General features: G+C 35.8%; 1 protein-coding gene across 3 annotated transcripts in view; it reads left to right on the plus strand.

The window, feature by feature from the left end:
- The first annotated feature begins 1,827 nt into the window (after positions 1-1,827).
- Prmt9 (protein arginine methyltransferase 9) overlaps positions 1,828-23,696 on the plus strand; it is a 53,829-nt gene continuing 31,960 nt past the window's right edge. Inside the window, exons 1-7 of one of the 3 annotated variants that reach the window (XM_046458808.2) lie at positions 1,828-2,207; positions 5,287-5,435; positions 8,878-9,114; positions 9,728-9,895; positions 12,047-12,149; positions 13,052-13,158; positions 22,459-22,651. In XM_046458808.2, coding sequence (XP_046314764.1) covers positions 2,019-2,207; positions 5,287-5,435; positions 8,878-9,114; positions 9,728-9,895; positions 12,047-12,149; positions 13,052-13,158; positions 22,459-22,651 — 1,146 coding nt within the window. In that variant the 5' untranslated portion in view covers positions 1,828-2,018. Of the gene's footprint in view, positions 2,208-5,286; positions 5,436-7,170; positions 7,400-8,877; positions 9,115-9,727; positions 9,896-12,046; positions 12,150-13,051; positions 13,159-22,458; positions 22,652-23,696 lie in introns of those variants that run through there. The other 2 variants (XM_058583939.1, XM_058583940.1) reach the window with 2 other exon arrangements.

Raw genomic sequence — 23,696 nt, forward strand, 5'->3', positions numbered from 1 at the left:
ATGCCCTCCTGGAAGGAGTTGTCCTTGAGTACAAGAAAATTTGTAAATTAAAGTAATTCAGTTGAAGTAGGGACTCATGGTGAGTAGAATGATAAAGTATAAGTGACTACTCCTCCCCCCCATCTCTGGAAAGAAGACTTGGAAAGTCTTCCTTTGCTTTCTAGAAAGCAGTTTCAGTCAATTACATTTGACTTTTAAAAAGTCATGGATTGCATACACGTCTGTTCAGATGCTTACCTACAGGTGTCAGTAACATATTTTAACAATCCAGATAATTAAAAATGATTCTAGATAATATTAACATGAAAAACATTAATTGTACCTTTGTATCATCTATCTATCTCTCTTTCTATATATATATGTAAACTTTTTTTTTTTTTTTTTTGGTAGTGCTGGGGATTGAACCCAGGGCCTCATGTTTGCTAGGCAAAAGCACCATATCCCCAGCACCCCTAAGCTACTTTTATATATTTATATCATTTGGTGGTCCTAACAATCTTATGACTGAAGAAAGAAAAGTAGCTTTATTAGGCCTTTCTGCACATAATAAGTCTTAAAGAATTTGTGTTACTGGATGAACTTGAAAGGACCAAGCTTGGATGAGAATACCCTTTAAAAAGTTATGTCTGGTTACCTTTTCATGTTCTATTGAATCCTACTTGGTATAAAAAGGCCTTAGCCTTAGGTGTTTCAGTCTTGTTAGGGAAATACCATAGGGTTAAGTCCTAAATTGTTTAGTGCAGAAAGCAGTAATTAAGAATGGAAAAGAAATAACTTGAGTAGCTGGGAACGTTTACATGTAAAATGGTCGTGGGGATGGTTGTGGGGGGGGGGGCGGCTTTTGTACTTTCCATTACATTTAAGAAACTTCAAAGTCCTTACTTTATGTCATACTTTGCTGGGTGAGAAGTTTACAGAAGCAGTTAGGACTAGTTTCTGCCTTGAAGGATCTTTGTATATAGGGAGTAGGTCACAGTGTCCTGAACTGGATTCTGAAGAACTGATTAGGATTCACATGGGCCGGCGCTCAGAAGGAAGAGTGGGTTAGAAAAGCAGATCGAAAGACAGGATACAAGGCATTCAAAGGATAGATTTTTGAGAATTGAAGGAACCCCCAAAGTTTGTTTGATATGCAAAATGCTCTGTTTTTCGTTTCTTGTTAAGATATTCACCATGAACATATTTGGAAGCGGGGACAAAAATGACTTATTTCAGTTGTAAATCCTATGCCTCCCCTCTTTAAGCTTAGAATTCATCCCTTAGCGGCCACACTCAAAGTAAACTCTTTCTATTAATATAACAGGTGGTCAGAAAACTTGGATTTGAGCCATACCTATGCCACTTAGTTTGCGTCACCTTTTCCTTCTCTAAGACGAGGGTAATCCAAAAGGCCGCCTCTCAGGGTTTTGTGATAGTGATTTAAAACAATGTCTGTGAAGGTACTTTCTCTGCCACACGCAAGGCGCTTTTATCTCCGGGTTCTTCCCAGTCTTGGCGACTGTGAGATTTGGGGCATCACTAATCAATACGGATTATTAAGCATCTTCACAAAGGCCAGACTGTGTCTCTCAGGTCTTTCCACCCACTCCTGGAGGCAAGAAAAAAAAGGAGGCAACAGACAACTTTGGTTACGGCAGGGTCGGGGGAAGAAAAAGCCTAGCGTGCGGAAAACTGCAAATATCTACGCAAGCACACACGCACAGGCCACGCCGCGCTTTTCCCTTTGAGGGCGGGGCAGACGATGACGTACCCACGTCGTGCGCGCTGGCGTCCTCATTGCGCGCGCCGCCGGTCTGCGTCTGCTGTTGCCCGGTGCGCGTCGCATGCGCTTCCGGCCCGGCCGTTAGAGGGCGGAGCTTCCGCCTGGACTGGGGTGGGCGCGTTCACCTGCTGTGCTGGAGTAACTTTTTTGTAGTTGTTGTCCGGCTGTAGTCACGTGAAAGTGTGGAGTCGAGAGAGTTTTCTGATTCTCTTTGCAAAGTCATCTTCTCTGCGGTCGTACAAGCGGTGACTCCGTCATGCCGAACTCGAGGTCCAGGCCTCGCCGGGGCCCCGGGAATGGCTCCGGGGCTGCCGGCCGGGACGAGTTGGTGGCGCGGTCCTTGCAGAGCGCTGAACATTGTCTTGGTGCCCAGGACTTCGGCACTGCTTATGCCCACTACCTCCTGGTGCTCAGCCTGGCGCCGGAGCTGAAAGACGACGTGAAGGTGAGGTCTCTTCTCCGTTCTTGTAAAAAAAGTTAAAAACAAAAAACGGCAGGCAGGTAAAGGGTCCTGGGTACCTGGTAGTTGCTATTAGTATTTATTGTTCATCCTTGCAGCCTTAATTTTATTCACATTCATGATCTGCCAGCAGAAAATCCTGTCGGCTCCACCTTCAAAATTATGTCCAGAATCCTATCGGCTTTTACTGTTTTGTCCTTTATACCCTGGTTCAAGAATCCACCTGCAGATTGTTGCAGTGGACTCTCTACTGGGTTCCTTCCTGTAGTCTGTCTCAACACGGCCAGCTTTTTGGTACAAAAGTCAAAAACTATGTCACTTCTCTGTTTCAAAACGTTCATTTCACTTGAAGTTCCCACAGCCTTCGGATCCCAAATGAGGCCTTAGGTGATGTGCTCCCTCATGCCCCTGTCGTGGAGCCTTTGCATTTTTGTTTAGAAGGAATACTGTGGGTCTCTGTAGTCGAATAAAGTGTACAGTTAACCTGAAGTAATCATTGTTTGATGATGCATCTTTTAGTTTCAATTATTATTTGCAACAGTTACTCTGTTGAAATACTGTTGTTTTCTCCCAAATGGTTTTAGAATCCACATTTTGAAAAATGATTCAACTTAAATTTCATAGTCAGTGTTCAGTTGCAAGCTAGTTGGCTTAATTTAATTTAACCTAGGGTTTCTCATCCTCAACCTTGTTGATATTTTGAATGGAAAAACTTCTTTGAGGGGCTATCCAGTGCATTGGTAGAATATTTTAGCAGGTTCCTTGTTCTCTGCCCACTAGATGTCAGTAGCATCTAGACTTTCATAGTTGACACAAATTATCTTAGTGTAAATTTCAGGAGCAACTGGCTTCTTCAGAAGAAGTTGATAGTTTGCCCCTTTGTGTAGGAGTCTTTAGGGTAATAAATCAACCCAAGTGTTCTTTCCTCAGTTCTTTATTTTTTAGTTTCTTCTGTACACAGGGACAATATCTGTCTTTAAAGTATATATGGACCAGTGCTGTGGCACATGTCTATAATCCCAGTAGTTTAGGAGGCTGAGGCAGGAGGATCGTAAATTAAAAGCTAGCCACCAGCCTCAGCAAAAGTAAGGTGCTACGCAACACAGTGAGACCTCTAAATAAAATACAAAACTGGAGGTGTGCCTCAGTGGTTGAGTGCCCATGAATTCAATCTCTGGTACCAAAAAAAAAAAAAAAAAAAAGAAAGTATATATGAAATTTGTATTGCAATACCTGGCATTCATTGAGGTTCAGTAACTGGTTCTGTTTCCTTCAGAACGAAGTTTGTGTTTGTGTGTGTGTGTGTGTATAAAATTTTTTTTAAACATTTATTTTTTATTTGTAGGTGGACACGAAACCTTTATTTTATTTTTATGTGGTGCTGAGGATCGAACCCAGTGCCTCACGCATGCTAGGCAAGTGCTCTACCATTGAGCCACAATCCCAGCCCTGTATAAAATTTCTTAAAAAATTTATATATATATAATTTCTAGGGATTAAGCCCAGGGGGACTTAACCACCCAACTCTTTTTTATATTTTATTTTGAAACAGGGACTCACTAAGTTGCTTAGTGTGTTGCTAAGTTGCTGAGGCTGGCTTTGAACTTGTGGTTTTCCTGTCTCAGCTTCCCAAAGTACTGATATTACAGGCATGCACCACCACACCTGGCTATCAAGTTCATATTTCTTAGCAAAAGTTTCATTTGCAGAAATTTCATTTCCTGCCACTCTCTCCGTTTCCCATACCCACACTCTGGCTGCACCAGGCTACTTATCTGTAGAGCCTCTGATCATTTCATATAATTTCTGTGTTTCCCTCACAACTGAGTCTCCTTTCTTATCATTGTCTGTGTAGTAATTTCCATTCATGTTCAACTTCAAATATCAGCTCTTCTGTATAAAGTATGTGAAGTTTTTGACTTAAAATATCATGGAATGTCAGAAGTGTACTCTCTTTGCAGAGTTGCCTTTTTTTGTGTGTGTGTTGGGGATTGAACCCAGGGGTACTTTACCACCAAACTATCCCCAGCCCTTTTTATTTGTTTATTGGTTTTATTAAGTTGCTCAGGGCCATCCTAAGTTGCTGAGGCTGGCCTTGAATTTGTGATCTTCCTGCTGAGTTGTTGGAGTTACAGGTGTCTGCCACCACATCCAGCATCTTTTCACAGTGTTACCATGTGGAAATTGGTTTGAGGGAGATGAGAATGGAGCTAGGGTGACAGTGAGGAGGCGATTGCTGTAGTCTCACAGGTGATTACAAGAAACAAATTAGGTTGTAACAGTGGTATTTTAGAAGAGGGGACAGATTTAAAGATATCGAGTGAGGATTGGCTGAATATGAAACATCACATGTGGAGTTGAAATAACATTAAAAGGTGGTGACTTTGTGGGTTGATGCTGATTGGTACCTAAACCTTAAATCCTCTGAAGATCCTCTGAAGAATGTGGTGGATCCAGTTTAGAACATTTTGAAAATTTTCAAAATTATTTGTGAATTTTCTCTGTAGGGCCTCAGCATAGGGACAAGATTTATGTTGTTTTCATTGTGGTTTGGCCCCAGTTCTTTGCACACTGATTGTTGTGGAATATTTGAATTAAACTAAATTTGAGAAGTATGGGAATTAAGTGCCTGTCTGGTTGAGATGATTAGCAGGAAGCTATATTTATGAGTCTGATGACTAGATGAGAGAGTTTTAATTGGAGATGAAGTGTAGCACCATTAACACATAGGTGATAATTAATGCATTGGGGATGGATAAGACAAGAGGGCTAAGGACAAAGTCAAACTCAAGTGCCCACAAAAAAGGAGGAAGAAGAGAAATAGTAGAGTGATATGGCAGCTAAGAATGGAAGGAATATACAGAGTGGCCAAATTGTCTAGTTCTGTATATAATTGCCATGTAGGTGGTAAAATTCCCTCATTTGTGTATGTGTTTGTAAGCAGTACTTACTACAGTTAAATGACTTAAAATGATTGTTTAATAGTAAGTTCCAGTCTCTGGAATCTTCAGTATTCTGTATTCTTTCATCTCTATTGACTACCTTTTTTTCTTTGTTTCTAAAGGAAACTTTTCAGTATACACTCTTGAAATGGGCTGAAGAGCTTGATGCACTCAGTCGAACACAAGACTTACTTGGTTGCTATGAGCAGGCCTTGGAACTCTTTCCTGATGATGAAGTAATTTGCAATAGTATGGGGGAACATCTCTTCAGGTTTGTAATGATTTCTGTATTTCTAGTTAAGAATTATTCTGTATCTGTCTGAATCAGAGATCAATTATACAGTAATTTGAATAGGGGAAGCTTAATGTAAAGAATTAACCATTATAGGGGATTGAAGTAATGAGGGATTAGCTAATAACAAGAGAACTTAAAAGAGTATGAGAATAGCAGATATAAAATGGAATATCAGTTTTAATACTATATAATCATCCCTGCACCTATGGCTAGGATAGAGTATTCAAGGAAGAGTCCACCTAATGGGCTGAGAGGGCATAGCTGTGATTCACAGGGTGCCAGATAACTTGTCATTTGGTTCTCTGGAACTTGCTAGAATTTTGCTGGTTGGGGTGCTAGAGAGTCTCATGGAAAAGTATCAAATTGGAGACATTCTGTTACAAAAGCACCCAGGAGGGGGATTCTTGGGGGATGCAACCAATCACTGAGTACTGTTGCCTCCCTCAGGAGCCTGATGCTGGAGAAGCCCTGTGATTCTAGGACTCTAGGACCTGGAAGCAAAACCCTTTCCTCCTGTAGTGTCCCCAGCATTTTTTAAATGATGGTTGGAAAAATATTAAAGAGCGAGATACATTTTTATGCACCGCAGCAAAAGGGGAGAATTTAGTAATAAGTCAATAACTGGCTATCTTAGGAGTCTTTCAGACCATTCCCAAGTTTGCTGATTTGTTAGGATGGCTCACAGGACTCAGTATATAGTTGTCATGGCTGTGATTTGTTATCGTGAAAGGACATAAAGCAAAATTAGCAAAGGGGAAAGGTTCTTGGGGCAGTCTGAAGGAAACCAGGTGCAACTCTCCCAAGGTACTCTCTCAGTGAAGTCACCTTGGGTATACTTCCTTCACCTTGTAAAGAACACAAGTGGAATGTTGCCAATCAGGGAAGCTCATTAGAAACTCTATATCCAATGTTTTTGTGGGTGTTTAGGACATTTGGGTATCTACCTTCTGTGTAACATATACCAAAGTTCTAGACTCCCAGAAGAAAAGCAGATATTCAGCATGAATCACACTATTTGTACAAACTGTGAGCTGCTCTTATTAGTTAGGGCAGGGGAAATGTCCCAGAATCCCAGAAACCAGCCAAAAGCCAACCTCATAAGCAGACCTTTCAAAGGGTTATTAGTTCCACTTGCCATGTTAACTCTTTTTGCATTCCAGCACACATGAATAAAAAGATTTGAGAAAATATAGAAATACAATGAAAGGTTAACATCGCTTCTGCTTCTGAATTAGAAAATTTCAAAGTAATATGGTGAGATCATGGTTCTGCCAAGTTGGGAAATGGCTATTGTATAAATTTGTAACAATTTATGAATTAATGAGTCTCATATTACATTTTCCTTTTAGTTCTTTTTACGCATTTCCCTGTTAATTGCCTCTTCCTCCATTCAAGTCATATCCACCTAAAATTTGGTGTCATTCATAAAGGACTACAGAGCTCTTAAGGGACAACAATTTCTCTTAAGTACATCTTGATTCTATTAACTGTCAGTAATCAATTTGATACACTTGTCTCAATGCCTGTGAGCCTCTAATTTGACTCAGTGAACAGTAATAGTACAAGGTCAGGGCTCTGGGGAAAGGTACATATATAATTTGTGCAGTTCTCAGAGTTAATTGTTTAAATAGCTCATTGTTATACATACATTTTTATTTCAGTATAGAGACATATGTTTTATAAATAACTTTTATATTTCATTTTGAGACAGGATCCCGCTAAGTTGGCCAGGCTGTCTTTGAACTTGTGGTCCTCCTGCCTCAGCTTCCTGAGAAACTGCTGGGATTACGAGCATGTGTCACTGCACCCAGCTTTGATGTATAGAATTTTTTGTTAACAATTACTTGTTGAAAACAAGTAATATCCATTCAAGTCGTATCCATTTTAGCTGCCGAATAGAATGCCTTTCTGTTGAGGTTGCTTAAAATGTTGATGAAAAAGTGAGTGAAGATTGACTTTATATTATGTATTAATGTGAGTGTACATAAGTGTTTTTATAAGTGAAATATGATTTCTTTCTATAGAACACACTTTTTTTTTTTTCCACATTGGAATTCTTGTGTACTCTTCATGGGAACTTTATTATTAGGAAAGCTGGAAGAAATCAAAATCTATTCTTTCATTTGCCTTAATAACTGGGCTCACTGCTTTGTGTAAATTAATAGAATTCTTATTTAGGAAAATAATAGGACTCTTATTTAGGAAACACCATTAATGCTTTATTTTCTAAAGAAATATCATTTTAACATATTCTAGTAATTGTTTTCTAGTATTTTTCTTTCCTTTTTGGGTTGTATTAATTTTTATTCATTTAAGAGTTTTGTATAAAAAATACTCTTATCAAATGTTGTTAGTCCCAGTGATATAGCAGTGTTAATTAACATGGTCTGGGGAATCAATGACTACTCCTTTAAGAGACAAATATTTGATAATTTCTAATATGATTAGAATCAGAAAAAAAATATAATTAGGAAAATAAGGCAGATTGTCACCTGAGGCTTGTTTTGTTTTCATATTAACAACTAACCTGATGAGGCACCTTTTCTACAAATTAGCAACCTTCCATTTAAATGAAATTTATTTAAAAATATCTTCCAATAATTCCTCAAATTAGTAAAAGCCTACAAAATTTTAATTTAGAGTTTTCTTTTTTCTTAAGTTTAGATAAGGGGCTGGGGTTTTGGCTCAGTGGTAAAGTGCTTGCTTAGCATGAGTGAGGCACTGGGTTCGATCCTCAGCATTACATAAAAATAAATAAAATAAGGTATTGTGTTCATCTACAACTAAAAAATATTAAAAAAAGTTTAGATAAGGGGAATTATTCTTGAATTCCATTATATTTCTAGATTATACACACACAGTGTTCATAACATTACAAGACAGTGTTGCAGAATAAACTCAATGTAACAGAAAATTATTGTAGATCTACACAGTTTTGGCAGATTAAACATTGACTTTAACAGTACAACTGCCATAAACTGGTCTGGCAGCAAATACAGCTGACTCTTAATGACCATTTGACTCAGGTACTGGGAGAAAAGGTCCGCAGGCACACTAAAGAGGACCCACTAGTCCTGGGCATTAGTATGTTTTACAAAGGGAATGGTTTTAGAACAAACTGGTATTTCAGCAGGTGGATTAAGTGGAGGATGCCTGTAACAGTTGCTTCTGTAACTTAGTTCAATATTTATTCATACTCAAGTACTTATTAAGGTTCTGGGATACATATAGACAGTAGATATTTAGAAAAGAAAGAAGTCTTGAGAATTGCAGTTCCACAGAAAGCTTGCCAGAGGAATTAGTTTCCTATCTTCAGGATTTGGAGTGTTGGTATGGGCCAGGTGAGTGGCATGAACAAAGGCAGTAATTGCTAGCACAGAGTTGAATGTATTTTGTCTTTTTCACTGTTTTACTCTAGAATGGGCTTTAGAGATGAAGCAGCTGGATATTTTCATAAAGCAGTGAAGCTAAACCCTGATTTCAGTGATGCAAAGGAGAATTTTTATCGTGTCGCAAACTGGCTGGTGGAACGATGGCACTTTATCATGCTTAATGACACCAAAAGAAATATGATTTATAATGCAGCAATCCAAAAGGCGGTATGCTCAGGGTTCAAAAGTGTTTTGGACATTGGAGCGGGAACTGGAATTCTGAGGTTTGTTATAGTTGTTTAAATTATATATATATATATATATATATTAATGCACATCAAATATTTGCCAGATATAGAAAATTTGACATTGGAATTTTAAAATAGCAGTCACTTCTCTTAATCTTGCTAGGGTTATTCATACAATCATTATTACTGTATTTTTCTTTATAGCTTTTACTTTATCAAAGGCTGGAGAAACTATGAAGTTTGGGATTATTATTATTATTATTTTTTGTATATCTTTATTTTATTTTTATGTGGTGCTGAGGATCGAACCCAGTGCCTCATAGTTGCTAGGCGAGTACTCTACTGCTTGAGCCACAACCCCAGCCCTGGGATTATTATTGAAATTGTATTTTTTGTATTAATAGTCTATTGGAATTTATGAAGCCTGTTTGTGTTTTTCATGTCAGTTGTGCTTCTTAATAGAATAGATGTCATGATTTATGTCTAGACAAGAATGTTCATTTTTAAAGTGTAGAATGAGTAATAGTTGTGTTAAAAAAGAAAAGAAAAAGCCTACGTTTAAAGCATTCCATTGAAATTTGAAAAAATACAGTGGATTTTTGTGTGTGTGTGTATATGATGGAATGCTTTTTTTTTTTTTTTTTAATAGCATGTTTGCTAAAAAGGCTGGAGCACAGTCTGTGTATGCCTGTGAATTATCTAAAACCATGTATGAACTTGCCTGTGATGTAGTGGCTGCAAACAAGATGGAAGCAGGAATAAAACTTCTACATATGAAGTCACTTGACTTAGAAATTCCAAAACACATTCCTGAAAGGTACTGTTTTATAAACTGATTTTAGTATTTATATACTGCTTTTTAAAAATGTTTATTTATTTATTTTAGTTGTAGTTGGACACAATACCTATATTTTATTTATTTATTTTTATGTGGTACTGAGGGTCGAACCCAGGTCTTACACATGCTAGACGAGCACTCTACCACTGAGCCACAACTCCAGCCCCTATAATTCACTGCTTTTTAAAAAAATTAAGATACCTTTCTAGCTTCTAGACCTGATAAAAATTCTGTCTTTGTAAAGATATGATAAAGTCTTGAGAAAAATTTGTGGAAGGAATAAAATATATAAACGACCTTTACTTTTGTTAATTTCAGCGTTCTAATTTGTAAAAATGGATAATAATACTGTATAATCCATAACTATTTGAAAATTGTACTTAAAACCTGAACAGATTAGAGTCAATGGACTTATCACATTTTCTGTTACTATCTTTGTTTATAGTGAGAGCTTTGGAAGTATCAGTTGTCAATGTAGTTTGGCCTGTGCCCTTTAAATGCTTTGAAAATAATCCTATAAGTTTTGGCTTTTTAGTATATATTAGTATGAACTGTATTATGAGGGTGATGAAATTTTAGAATTAGAAGATATTTAAGAATCATCTTGTCTAACACTGTTATTTTAAAGATAGTTTTGATTTATTTTTCAGTCTTCTTCCATATATAATGATGTTTGCATAGTACTTGTGTACTTTTCAATGGTTTTATATTTGTTTTTCATGAAAGAAGTCTATTAGGTTATTAAGACAGGTATGCATCCATTTTATAGGGAAAAAAGACACTGTCCTGAATTATCTTAGTCTGCATAACAAAATACCACTGACTGGGTTGCTTAAACCACAGATCTTTTCTCAGGTGAGATTCTCTTCCTGGCTTGCAAATAGTTACCTTCTAACAACATCTTCACATGGCTATTCGTATGTGAATGAGGGAATGATCTCCAGTGTTCCTTCTTTGATAATGAAGCCAGACCTATTGGATTAGGGTACCTGTTTATCTCATTTAGTCTTAATTAATTCCTAAAGGTTCTATTTTCAAATACAGGTATATTAGGGGTTAGATCTTCAACATAAGAATTTTGGGGGGATATAGTTAATTCCATAGTATGAATCAAACTTAACTTTAATTCAATTTGTATTTTTTTTTTTTAACAGATAAAGGTGTAGAAAAGTGTACTGACCTTTTATCAGGAAATAAGAAGTTCTATACTCTTTTCTTAATTCATTTTGACCTTAAGCAGACTGCTAGATTTTGAGATGTTGGATAGATGTTTTGAGATACCTTAAATATTCTAAGTGTATGCAACTCTAAATACTGAATGTTTCTGTATATATGTATAATATTGGGTTTAAGCACTGTTGGGGATACCACAGGCATTCCTGCAGATAGGAAGATAAGAGCTGTTCATTTATTTTCAGACTACAAAAATGCATGGTACTGGAGATAAGAGCTAAAGGTGTTCAGAGAAGGGAGGAATTATTTAGAAGTATCTTTTGAGTAGAATTTTCCAAGAATGGACAGAAATCATGGAAGAGGATTTTGTGAAGACAAAAGAAATGTTGAGTAATGAGAGGCACAGTCAAACTTGCAAGAGGCAAAGTTGGGCTGTGCAGTATCACAGAAGATAGAGGTTGGCTTTTTGAAAGGAAAGGCTCTTAATGGCATTAAATAATATTTGTAGCTCAAGAAAAATTATAACTAAGAAAGATGATTTGTTTTGATAAGGAAGGAGTCATTGTTAATAGAGAATACTTTTATACAGTGTTAGAGTTAGCACTCCAGTTGTTTGATATTGGGAAGGGGACTAGGAAAGGTGGTGGGCATAAACAGCTCTTGAGGATTTAGGCAATCAAAGAACAGCTTGAGGAGGCAGCAGTGCCAGGTGTTGTCAGCCCTCTTGCCCTCATACTAATGGGAAGGAGCCAGTGGAGCATAAAGGGACCTGAAGAACATTAGAGTCAAGTTACTCAACAATTTAGGCTAGATACTAAAATAAAATATATTAGAAAGATTTACATGTGGATTGCTTATATAATATACTCTTCATTTTTCTCTTCTCTCAGCTTGAACATTTTTATATAAATAGCATGCTATTTTACTTACATGTATCTTTAAAAAATCGTTCTATAGAGTGTCCCTAGTTGTAACCGAAACTGTCGATGCAGGTTTATTTGGAGAAGGAATTGTAGAGAGTTTGATTCATGCTTGGGAGCATTTACTTTTGCAGCCAAAGGTAAGCAACATGAAAACAAATTTGAATTTCATTAAGAATTCATTATTCATTATTTCAGCAGAGATTTATTGAGCCCCTAGAGCATTTGCAAAGCAATATGAAGTTTATTTCCTACTGTCAAGGTACATAATGTGTAATTGGAAAGAAATCCATGCCAAAACCTTTGAATAGCCACATAACACAATATATATTTTTGTGCCCAGATGAGCATTATAAAGGTTAAAAAATACTCCAGGAAGAAATTCATAGGAATTGGTGTTACCTTGTGGAGGAACTTCCTATAGAATGCTTAAATATGGTTGTGAAAAGGAGGTACTTTCAGTCCTTCTTCCCTCACTGCTGGGAATTTTGGCAGCTCACCAGAAGGGCGTATAGTGATGCTGGGTTGGTAGAGTTTTAAGGTGATTGTTGAACTCAGGCTGCTGACTGGGCAGCACTAACTCTTACATTTTGTATTGAAATCCTCTGTGGTAGGTCACAAATCATAGATATATAACATTTATTATGAAAGAAAGGATATTAACATGGAATAAAACTTTGCTATTTACAGAAATTAATTTGGTTTTAAAATAGCTAAAGGCTGAAAAGAAGAGCAATTTATTTTTCAAGCAGATAATGATAATTTTGATTTTTAAGTTAAAGTTGTACCCCAAAGTCCTATGTTATTTAGACTTAGTTCTTTCCCTCCCTCCCTTCTCTGTAATTATATTAAGAAAATGTACATACATACATAGTAAATTTTTTTTTGAAAAATTTCTTGAAGTGTTTATTTTAAATTTTAAATTTTTTCTTTTTCTTTTTTTGTGGTGTTGGATTTTGAACCCTTTCTTTTTAATTTTCATTGTTTCTCATTCATGTATATTGCATACATGTAATAGTCATTTTTATTACTGTATTTTCAGACCAAAGGTGAAAATGGTAATTGTGATAAGTATGGGAAAGTTATACCAGCAAGTGCTGTCATATATGGGATGGCAGTAGAATGTGCAGAGATAAGAAGACATCATAGGTAAGTAACTTAATACTAAATACTAAAAAATAATAATTTTAAGCAGAATACTGTAGTTCAAATGTTACTTAGTGCATATTTATTTGGGTGGGGATCTGAAGGTTTTTTAAAATTCTTATTTGTATATGACAGCAGAATGCATTACAATTCACATTACACATATAGAACACATTTTTTCATATCTCTGGTTGTATACAGAGTATATTCACATCATTCATGTCTTCATACGTGTACTTAGGGAAATGATGTCCATCTCATTCTACCATCTTTTTACACCTCTTGCCCCCTTTCTTCCCCTTCCTCCCCTTTGCCCTATCTAGAGTTCCTCTAATCTTCACATGCTTCCCCTCCCAACCCCACTATGAATCAGTCTCCTTATATCAGAGAAAACATTTGGCATTTGGTTTTTTGGGATTGGCTGACTTCACTTAGCATTATATTCTCCAACTCCATCTATTTACCTGCAAAAGTCATGATTTTATTCTCTTTTAATGCTGAGTAATATTAGATTGTGTATAAATACCACATTTTCTTTATCCATTCATCTACTGAAGGGCATCTAGGTTGCCATTGATGTGGCTGTGTCCCTGTTGCATGCTGTTTTGAAGTCCTTGTTTTTTAGACCAAGGTGTGGGATAGCTGAGTCCAAAGGTGATTCCATTCCCAGTTTTCCAAGAATCTCCATACTGCTTTCCATATTGGGTGCACCATTTTGCAGTCCCACCAGCAATGTATAAGTGTGCCTCTCCCCCCACATTCTTGCCAACATTTATTGTTGTTTGTATTCTTTTTTTTTTATTTTAATCTTTATTTTATTTATATGTGGTGCTGAGGATCGATCTCAGGGCTTCACATATGGTAGGGGAGTGCTCTACCTCTGAGTCAAACTCCAGCCCTGTTTGTATTCTTAATAGCTGCCATTCTGACTGGAATAAGATGAAATTTTAGAGTAGTTTGGATGTGCATTTCTCTAATAGCTAGAGATGTTGAACATTTTTTCATATATTTGTTGATTGATTGTGTATCATCTTCTGAGAAGTGCCTGATTGGTTCCTTGGCCCATTTATTGATTGGGTTATTTATTTTTTTGATGTTATTTTTGAGTTCTTTATATACCCTAGAGATTAGTGTTCTATCTGATATACAAGTGGAAAAAATTTGCTCCCATTCTGTAAGCTCTCTATTCACCTCACTGATTGTTTCTTTTGCTGAGAAGAAGCTTTTTAGTTTGAATCCATCCCATTTATTCTTGATTTTAATTCTTGCGCTATAGGAGTCTTTTTTTTTTTTTTTTTGAGAATATTTTTTTAATATTTATTTTTTTAGTTTTCGGCGGACACAACATCTCTGTTTGTATGTGGTGCTGAGGATCGAACCCGGGCCACACGCATGCCAGGCGAGCAGGCGAGCGCGCTACCGCTTGAGCCACATCCCCAGCCCTATAGGAGTCTTAACAAGGAAGTAGGGGCCTAATCCGATATAATGGAGATTGGGGCCTACTTTTTCTTCTATTAGACGCAGGGTCTCTGGTTTAATTCCTAGGTCCTTGATCCATTTTGAGTTGAGTTTTGTGCATGGTGAGAAATAGGGATTTAATTTCATTTTGTTGCATATGGATTTCTAATTCTCCCAGCACTTTTTGTTGAAGAGGCTATCTTTTTTCCAATGTATGTTTTTGGTGCTTTTGTCTAATATAATATAACTAATTATGGTGGGTTAGTCTCTGTGTCCTCTATTCTGTTCTATTGGTCTACTAGTCTATTTTGGTGCCAATACCATGCTGTTTTTGTTACTGTTGCTCTGTAGTATAGTTTTAAGGTCTGGTTTAGTAATGCCACCTGCTTTGCTTTTCTTGCTAAGGATTGCTTTGGTTGTTCTGGGTCTCTTATTTTTCCAGATGAATTTCATGACTGCTTTTTCTATTTCTATGAGGAATGTCATTGGGATTTTGATTGCAATTACATTAAATCTGTATAGTGCTTTTGGTAGTATGGTTATTTTGACAATATTAATTCTGCCTATCTAAGAACAAGGTAGATCTTTCCATCTTCTAAGGTCTTCTTTCATTTTTTTCTTTAGTGTTCTGTAGTTTCGTTGTAGAGATCTTGCACTTCTTTCATTAGGTTGATTCCCAAGTATTGTATTTTTTTTTTTCAGGCTATTGTAAATGGGGTAGTTTTCCTCGTTTCCCTTTCTGAGGATTTGTCACTGATTACAGAAATGCCTTTGATTTATTGGTGTTGATTTTATATCCTACTACTTTGCTGAATTCATTTACTAGTTCTAGAAGGTTTTTGGATCTTCTAGGTATAGAATCATTTCATCAGCAAATAGTGCCAATTTGAGTTCTTCCTTTCCTACGTGTATTCCTTTAATTTCTTTCATCTGTCTAATTGCTCTGGCCAGTGTGTTTCAAGAGCTATGTTAAATAGAAGTGGTGAAAGAAGGCATCCCTGTCTTATTGCAGTTTTCAGAGGAATGCCTTCAATTTTTCTCTGTTTACAATGATTTTGGCCTGGGGCTTAGTATAGATAGCTTTTACAATGTTGAGTTATGTTCTTGTTATCCCTAATTTTTCTAGTGTTTTGAACATGAAGGGGTGCTATATTTTGTCAAATGCTTTTTCTGCATCTATTGAGATCATCATATGGTTCTTATCTTTAAGTCTTTTAATGTGATGAATTACATCTATTGATTTCCGTTTGTCGAACCAAACTTGCATTCCTGAGATGAACCCCACTTAATTGTGGTGCACTATCTTTTTGATATATTTTTGTATTTGATTTGCCAGAATTTTATTGAGAATTTTTGCATCTATGTTTATTAGAAAAATTGGTCTGAAATTTTCTTTCTTTGATGTACCTACCTTTGCTTGGTTTTGGAATCAGGATGACATTGGCCTCATAGAATGAGTTTGGAAGTGCTTCCTCTTTTTCTATTTCCTGAAATAAATTGAAAAGTATTGATATTAGTTCTTCTTCTTTTTCTTATTTTTTAATTTTTTTTAAACTTCTGTTTTTTAATATTTATTTTTTAGGTGTTGATGGACACAACACAATGCCTTTATTTTTATGTGGTGCTGAGGATCGAACCTGGGTCCCGCCTGTGCTAGGCGAGTGCTCCACTGCTGAGCCACAATCCCATCCCCTATTAGTTCTTTTTTAAAGGTCTTGTAGAACTTGGCTGTGTATCCATCTGGTCCTGGGCTTTTCTTGGTTCGTAGGCTTTTGATGGCATCTTCTGTTTCGTCACTGGAAATAGATATGTTTAAATTGTGTAGATAGTCCTGATTGAATTTGGGCAAATCATATGACTCTAGAAATTTGTCATTGCCTTTGATATTTTCTATTTTATAGGAGTACAAGTTTTCAAAATAATTTCTATTATATTCTGTTTTCTGTAGCATCTGTTGTGATATTTCCTTTTTCATCACTTATGTTAGTAATTTGAGTTTTCTCTCCTTCTCTTTGGATCTGAAGTTTTTTGACCTTGAAATTCATACGTTTAGGCTTAATTTATTTTTGCCTATTTAATAATTTTGTTTTAAAATAAACTTCTACAATTAAAGCCAGCTCCTTTTCTTGTTTAAATATATGTTTTAGTGGTTGATGGACCGTTATTTTATTTTTGTGTGGTGCTGAGAATTGAACCCAGTGCCTTACACATTCTATGCAAGTGTTCTACCACTCAGCCCCAGCCCCAGCCCCAGCCCCATAAAGCCAGCTTCTTTTTTAAAATGGAAAATTATTGGTACAACATAGTGTCCTTTAGTTGTGTAATAGATTTATGTACAGAATATTTTCAGAATGATTTCAGATGAAGTTGGAATTAAAACTACTAGTGTGGGAATGAATTGTAGTTGTTGGCTTATTTTTCTTGATAACTTCATTAATGTTGTGATTAGTGTTTGGGAGGGATGAAATTTTAGGATCTAAGAAGTTCTTTCCCCCCAATAACTTAATAATAATTTAGGAAATATTAATGAATAAAAGAAGAAAATTAAAATCATCCTAAATCCCTCACCAGTAAATAACTACAATTCATTTTTATTGCATATTGTTCCTTAATCTTTTTGTCTCTCATTACTGGATGATAACAAGAATGTTTAAGGATTGGTGGGCACAAGATACCAACCATACAGTGCTTAATTAGCAAACTGGCTGAATGATAGTGTACAGGTTGAATGTCAACTATTTGTAAATAAATGTGTGTAAACTTAATTTTGTTCCAAAATACCAGTATATTTGCTCTTTATTTGTGAGCCTCTTCATGTTAATAGAGTTGGTTTGTGATTTTTTAAAAATCAATTTCTTAATGTTATGAGTTTAACATTTTTAGGTTGCTTCCTCTTTTCTGCCTCTTTGTTTTTGGTGCTGGGGATTGAACCCAAGGGTTCTTTACTAAGCTACATACCTACCAGTTTTTGTAATTTTGAGACAGGTGTCACTAAGTTGCAAGGGCCTCACTAAGTTGTCAGTTCTGGCCTCTATCTTGTGGTTCCTTGGCCTCTGCCGTGGAGTTGCTGGATTTACTGGCATAAGCCACCATGCCTGGCCTTCTGCTTTTCTCCTTTTAAGACCCAGGATAAGCATCTTTGCAGTCTTGTCTATTATTTTCTTGGAATAGATTCCTTTGTAAGAGATTTCTGAGTTACAGGGATGTACACTTTTCAACTCTGAACATTTGTGGCTGCCCTGCCCACCAGAAAAGCGAGGCTGTGTCTCCTTGAGATTTCTTGCTATAACATGCCTTCAATAGTTCCTTCTTATATTTTATAGGAAAACCACTAAAATCATTGGCCTGAGCAAAATAGAAATTACATAGCTGATGTCTACTATTTTGAAAAAGGGTAATTTCATTGTTGATTTACTTATATAGCAAATGAGTGAGTGAGTGCAAACAAACATAGAGGAGCTTTTGTAATGTTGAAAATGCCGTCCATTTTGATTGAGTAGCTCTGTGTGAGTCAGGTCCAGAATTTGTGTTTTTGAAATTGAGCAGTGTGGGTTGAGGTTGGTGAAGAAAGATGCTGAAAAAGATATATTTGAGTGCAATTGTTTTACCTGGTAGAAATGTTTGTAAATCATAATTATAAAATTACCTCAGGGAACCTAATCAGCTGAATCTGTTGCTTACCTGAGCAAACAAATATTTAAAAATAACAGAGAAAGCTGAAACTCACCTTTTGGTTATAAAAACCTAGGAATAAAATCAATAATGTATTGATGCAGAGGAAAGTGCATGAGTGATAGTAAAAAATTTCAAAGGCCTGTGATGCACAGGCCTTTGTAGATTTCAGGTATAGTATTTCAAATTAGTAGGGAAAGAGCAAACTGATCAGTAAATGTGGTATTAGCTTCATTTGGGGAAAACAGATCCTTACTTCTAATTCAGTAAGATCTTGCAAAACAGGGTAGTATCCAGAAGCCATAAAATATTGACAGATTGGACTACATTAAAAAGAAAAAAAATCAGTCTGTAAAATATACAGTACTTTTAAAGACAGGTGACAGACTGAGGTAAAAATTTTGTAACTTAAAACAAAGAAGGAATATAATTGTCAGAATGGAAATTGGATGGGATAATATTTTTAACTGCTTTTTTGAAGATGTGGGGAAAATTTACACACTTTGGGCGCAACATTTTAGTAGCTCAATTTGGTATTTTCTAACAAAAAATTAGAGATGTTTATAAGTCCTTGGCACTGCATTTCTGCATTTTGGAATCTCTCCTGACAAACACTCATTTATGTGTATGATGATTAATGTACAGGGGTATTCACTGTATTACTATAACTGAAAAAAACAAAAACAAAAACAAAAACCTATCTGAATGTTTATCAACAAGAAAATATTTAATAGATTAGAACAGTCACCTATTATAATATTATACAAGTGTCCAAAAGAATTAGCCAAGGTACATGAACAGCAAGGGAACAAGTTTATGGTATTCCATATATGAATCTGATAAGGCATAATCCTAGGAGCAAGATTCAGGACCTTATATCTCCTTGGAGAAATGGCTGATTCTAGGATTAGGGCATGTTAGATTCAAGATGATTCTAAAACATCTTGTGTCAAAAAGCAAGAAAATGCTAAAAGCATCATCATCATCATCATCATCATCATCATGATCATCCTGGGAATTTTAAAGGAACACAAGAGCATGTTTGAAGGGTTAACCACTGGTCAAATCTGGGACAGTTTAAGTACCAAAATAAGTAAGAGCTGTTATTTAAGATTGAAGCTATTGAATGAGAGTTCATGAATCTCTGCTTATAATATGCAGATTATAAATAAATATATGGGGGTAAAAGATACCTTTTCCTTACAGTGGAATGCTGACTAATAATACAGAAAAAAATGATGCAGAATGACTATTATGCAATCCTCATGCACAGATGATAGAAGCAAGAATCAAGAATTGACTCTTAAGTCAAGGGAAGGAATTTAATGAGAAGCAGGGTATTCAGTGGTTTTAGAGTATCTTTCAAATGTACTTATTACAGAAGGAAAATTGTAAATGTGTAGTGAAGAAACCATACAGCATTTTAACCAAGTGACCAAGCTAAGATTCTTGGTGAGGAAACCCCCTTTATATAGATAGTATTGCCTCCCAGAAGTATGCACCTAATTATGCGGAAACCATAGACAAAGTCAAGATGGAGCCAAAAAATGTACTACCTTCTTAAAAAATTTCATTGTCATGAGAGAGAAAAAGCAAAGATAAGGAACATTAAATCTCCACATTAAAGGAGATTAAAGAGATAGTTGAGAGATATTGAATGTGGATTATAGATTGGAAAATACTGATTTGGTAACTATGGTGATTAAGAGAATATCTTTACTTGTAATAAATATACACTGAAAGTGTATCTGTTGAGGGATGAATAGGCATGGTGAATGCAACCTGCTTTCAGATAATTTAGAAGAAAATAAAGAGTGTGATAAAGCAAATGTGGCAAAATATCAAAAAACATGGTATGAGAAATTCTGGTTAAAGGGTATGAGAGTTCTTTATATTGTCCGGGAAACTTGTCTATAGATTTAAAATAATTTACAAAATTAAAAAGTTAAGAGCAAAGTAAAATATGTGTAATGTATCTTTATATATATTTGAGCAATATATGTACATATTACACTCAAATGTAAAGAAGAAGGTATGGAAAGATATGCATCAAACACCAGTGAAGAAATAAGGATAGGAGTACTGTGAAGGTTGACATTCTCTTTCTATATGAAGTTGTAGCAGTAAGTCTATATTCATGTATTTTGTAATAAACTAAAAGGAACTTATTTGTCACATCTTTTTTGTTTTTATAACTTGTGACTTAAGTTATTAAAATTCTTAATTTTATTTGATGACTCCTTTTTTTGAGAGTATAATAAAAAAATTTCTAGAAGGGAACTAAACTTCTATAACTTTATGAAGGCAAATAGACTAAAACATAAATGCTTCTGGGGGCTGGGGATATAGTTCAGTTGGAAGAGTGCTTTCCTTGAATGTACAAGCCCCTGGTTCAATCCCTAGCATTCCCACCAAAAAAAAAAAAAAAAAAGCTTGTGAGGTGAGGTGAGATGAGGTTGGAGTGTTTTCTTTTTACAAAATGGTGTTGCCAAAATGGTCATGGAATGTTATTTTCAATGTAAATTTATTGACACAGACATCTTTATACTAAATGCATAACCTATACAATTGTGAATTTTCATGAAATTGATATATACCTGTGTAACCAGTATTCAGATCAGGGACCAGAACATTACTACCATCCTGGAAAGTCTCCAGGAAGAATCCCTTTCCTTTGCCATTCTCTGCTCCCTCAAAAGTAGCCATTATCCTGACCTCCAGTACTACACATTAGTGTTGCTTCTTTTGAATTTTACACAGATTAAACTATATAGTGTGATTGTGTGTGTGTATGCCTTGTTTCTTTTGTCTAACATATCCATGTTGTTAGGCTCAGTTTGTTGAACATAAAATTCCATTGTATGAATATATTACAATATATTTATTTGTCTGTTTCACTATTTATGGACATTTAAATTGTATCAGTGGACTCTTGGTAAAATATTATTGCTACAAACATTCCTGAATGTTCTTTTAATGTATGAATTTCTTTGGCTATAGTCCCAGAAGTGGAAAAGCCAAATACCACGTTAAGGGTGATTCTCTAATAGATATGTTTCACTTGAGTGGGTACTGCAAAACCATCTTCCAAAGTGGACTTACTAATTTATATTCCTACAAGTAGTATGGGACTGTATCCTCATCAACACATGAACAAATAAAACTTGACTTTTATTTTTCCCCTTCTAGGGGTTGTGTACTATACATTATGGTTTTTACTTCATTACCCTGGGGATTATTGAAGCCAAGCAACTGTTAATGTACTTACTGGATTTGTTCTTTTTTTTTTCCCCTGGTACTGGGGATTTAACCTAGGGGACTTTGTCATTGAGCTACATATCCTGCTCTTTTTATTTTTTATTTTGAGACAGTCTTAGTAAGTTGCTTAGTGCCTTGCTAATTTGCTTTGATCTTGCCATCCTTCTGTCTCAGCCTCCGGCTTCTTTGGGTGGAATTACAAGTGTATGCCACCTGATTAGATGTGTTCTTCTGTGAAGTGTCTAAATGCCGCAGTCTGGCTGGGCACACAATCACGAGCCACCACACAGCTTGTAGATTCAAACAGCAACTCTTTATTCCCGAACTCACACCAGCCGTCTACAATCACTTTCTGGGGAAATCCACGTTCTCTGCCCAAATCCACCTCCACTGGGCTTCTATCTCCCAAAGAATACTGTCTGAATCCCGTGAGAACTCAAGGGGAACTCAGGCAGCAGGATACGCCCTATTCCCAGCAGGAATAATCTTAAACCTTAAACCTGGAACCTAAACCGGGAACGCCCTAATCCGCCTTGGTCCTTGAGCAAGGTCACCTACATTCAATGTCACTGCAACATGGGGTACGCTGGCAAGGAAATTGTCATACCTACTTGGTTAATGGCTCCCAGCATCTAAAATTTGATTGAATATGTGTATTACAAATATTTTCATTCAGTGATTTTTATTTTTACTTATTAGGATGTCCTTTTCTGAGCAGAAGTTCTTTACTTTATATCTATTTGTCATTTGTTGTCTTTTATAGCTAGTGATTATGTACATAATTTAAGAAACCTATGCCCATGATATCTTATTTCATTTTTTATATGTATTTTTTATGACTCAATATTAGATGATATTACTTGATGTAAAAAAAAAATCTTTCTCACCTACTTCCCTTATTTTGTCTCTCAACAGAGTAGGCCTTAAGGATATTGTTGGTATCCATTTGCCAAAAAATGTGAAATTTCAGAGTCCAGCTTATTCTTATATAGATAATGAAGAAACAGTTGAACCTTATACAACTGAAAAGATGAGTCGAGTTCCTGGAGGATATTTGGCTTTGACAGAGTGTTTTGAAATTATGAAAGTAGATTTTAACAATCTTCAGGTAAAAAAAACAAAAAAAATCAATTATGATTTTTAAGCATTAAATTTCATGCATTGTTTAATGGATAGGACAATCTTATTTTTATGAGTTTGCATAAGATTTTGCTTCTGATATATAAAGAATTGATAAGAGAGTAATTAGAATTCCCTCCTGAAATTATTCACTCACTTCAAGCACAAATAAAAATTTCCTAAGATTTATTGGGATGTATAGTTTGCCAAATGCTTTCACATTTGTCTTAGAGAGCCCTAACACCATGTTTCAGAAGAATTAGAATTATCCTTGTGCTATACAGATGAGGAAACTTGTTTTTAATTGTAGATGGACACAATACCTTTATTTATTTTATTTATTTTTCTCTGGTGCTGAAGATCAAACCCAGTGCCTCACATGTGCAAGGCAGGCACTTCACCACTGAGCTACAACCCCATTTCCAGATGAGGAAACTATTTATCATATTAAACAGTTTCTTCCAGAATATTCAGCATGGAAATGCAAGGGCAAGACTTCTAGACCAAGTTTTTCTTTTTTTTTTTTTTTCTCTCTGTGTCATGATGCCTTTTTAAACTAATAGTATTCCTTGAAATGAACACTAATCCAAATTTCAAGATTAAATTTGCATTATGGTGACTAGCCATTCCATTGCCCAGGACTGAGGAGTTCCTGAGACAGAGGATGTTCAGTTTTAAAACTAGGGTGGTCTTAAGAAAAGCAGGGCAAATTGATCACCCTAGTTTGTATTTGTGTATGTGGTAGAAATTGAGAAAGGCCACATAGAACGCTTTTATGAGGTCTTTTTTTTTTAGTTGTAAATAGATTTTTTATTTTATTTATTTATTTATATGTGGTGCTGAGGATCAAACCCCAGGGCCTCACACATGCCAGGCAAGTGCTCTACCCTGAGCTACAACCCCAGCTCCATGAAGCTCTTTAATTAAGGTTAAATGTTCAAGTATACAGATGTTTTAGATGAAGCCACCTGGGGACCGAAGATTTTGTGAAGGTCATTTTAGCCTAAGATTTAAAAAATTTAATAGAAGCTTTA

Source organism: Marmota monax, unplaced genomic scaffold (assembly GCF_021218885.2).
Source record: "Marmota monax isolate L192 unplaced genomic scaffold, Marmota_monax_Labrador192_F-V1.1 WCK01_AAM20220418_F8-fsc00002, whole genome shotgun sequence".
Classification (NCBI taxonomy): domain Eukaryota; kingdom Metazoa; phylum Chordata; class Mammalia; order Rodentia; family Sciuridae; genus Marmota; species Marmota monax.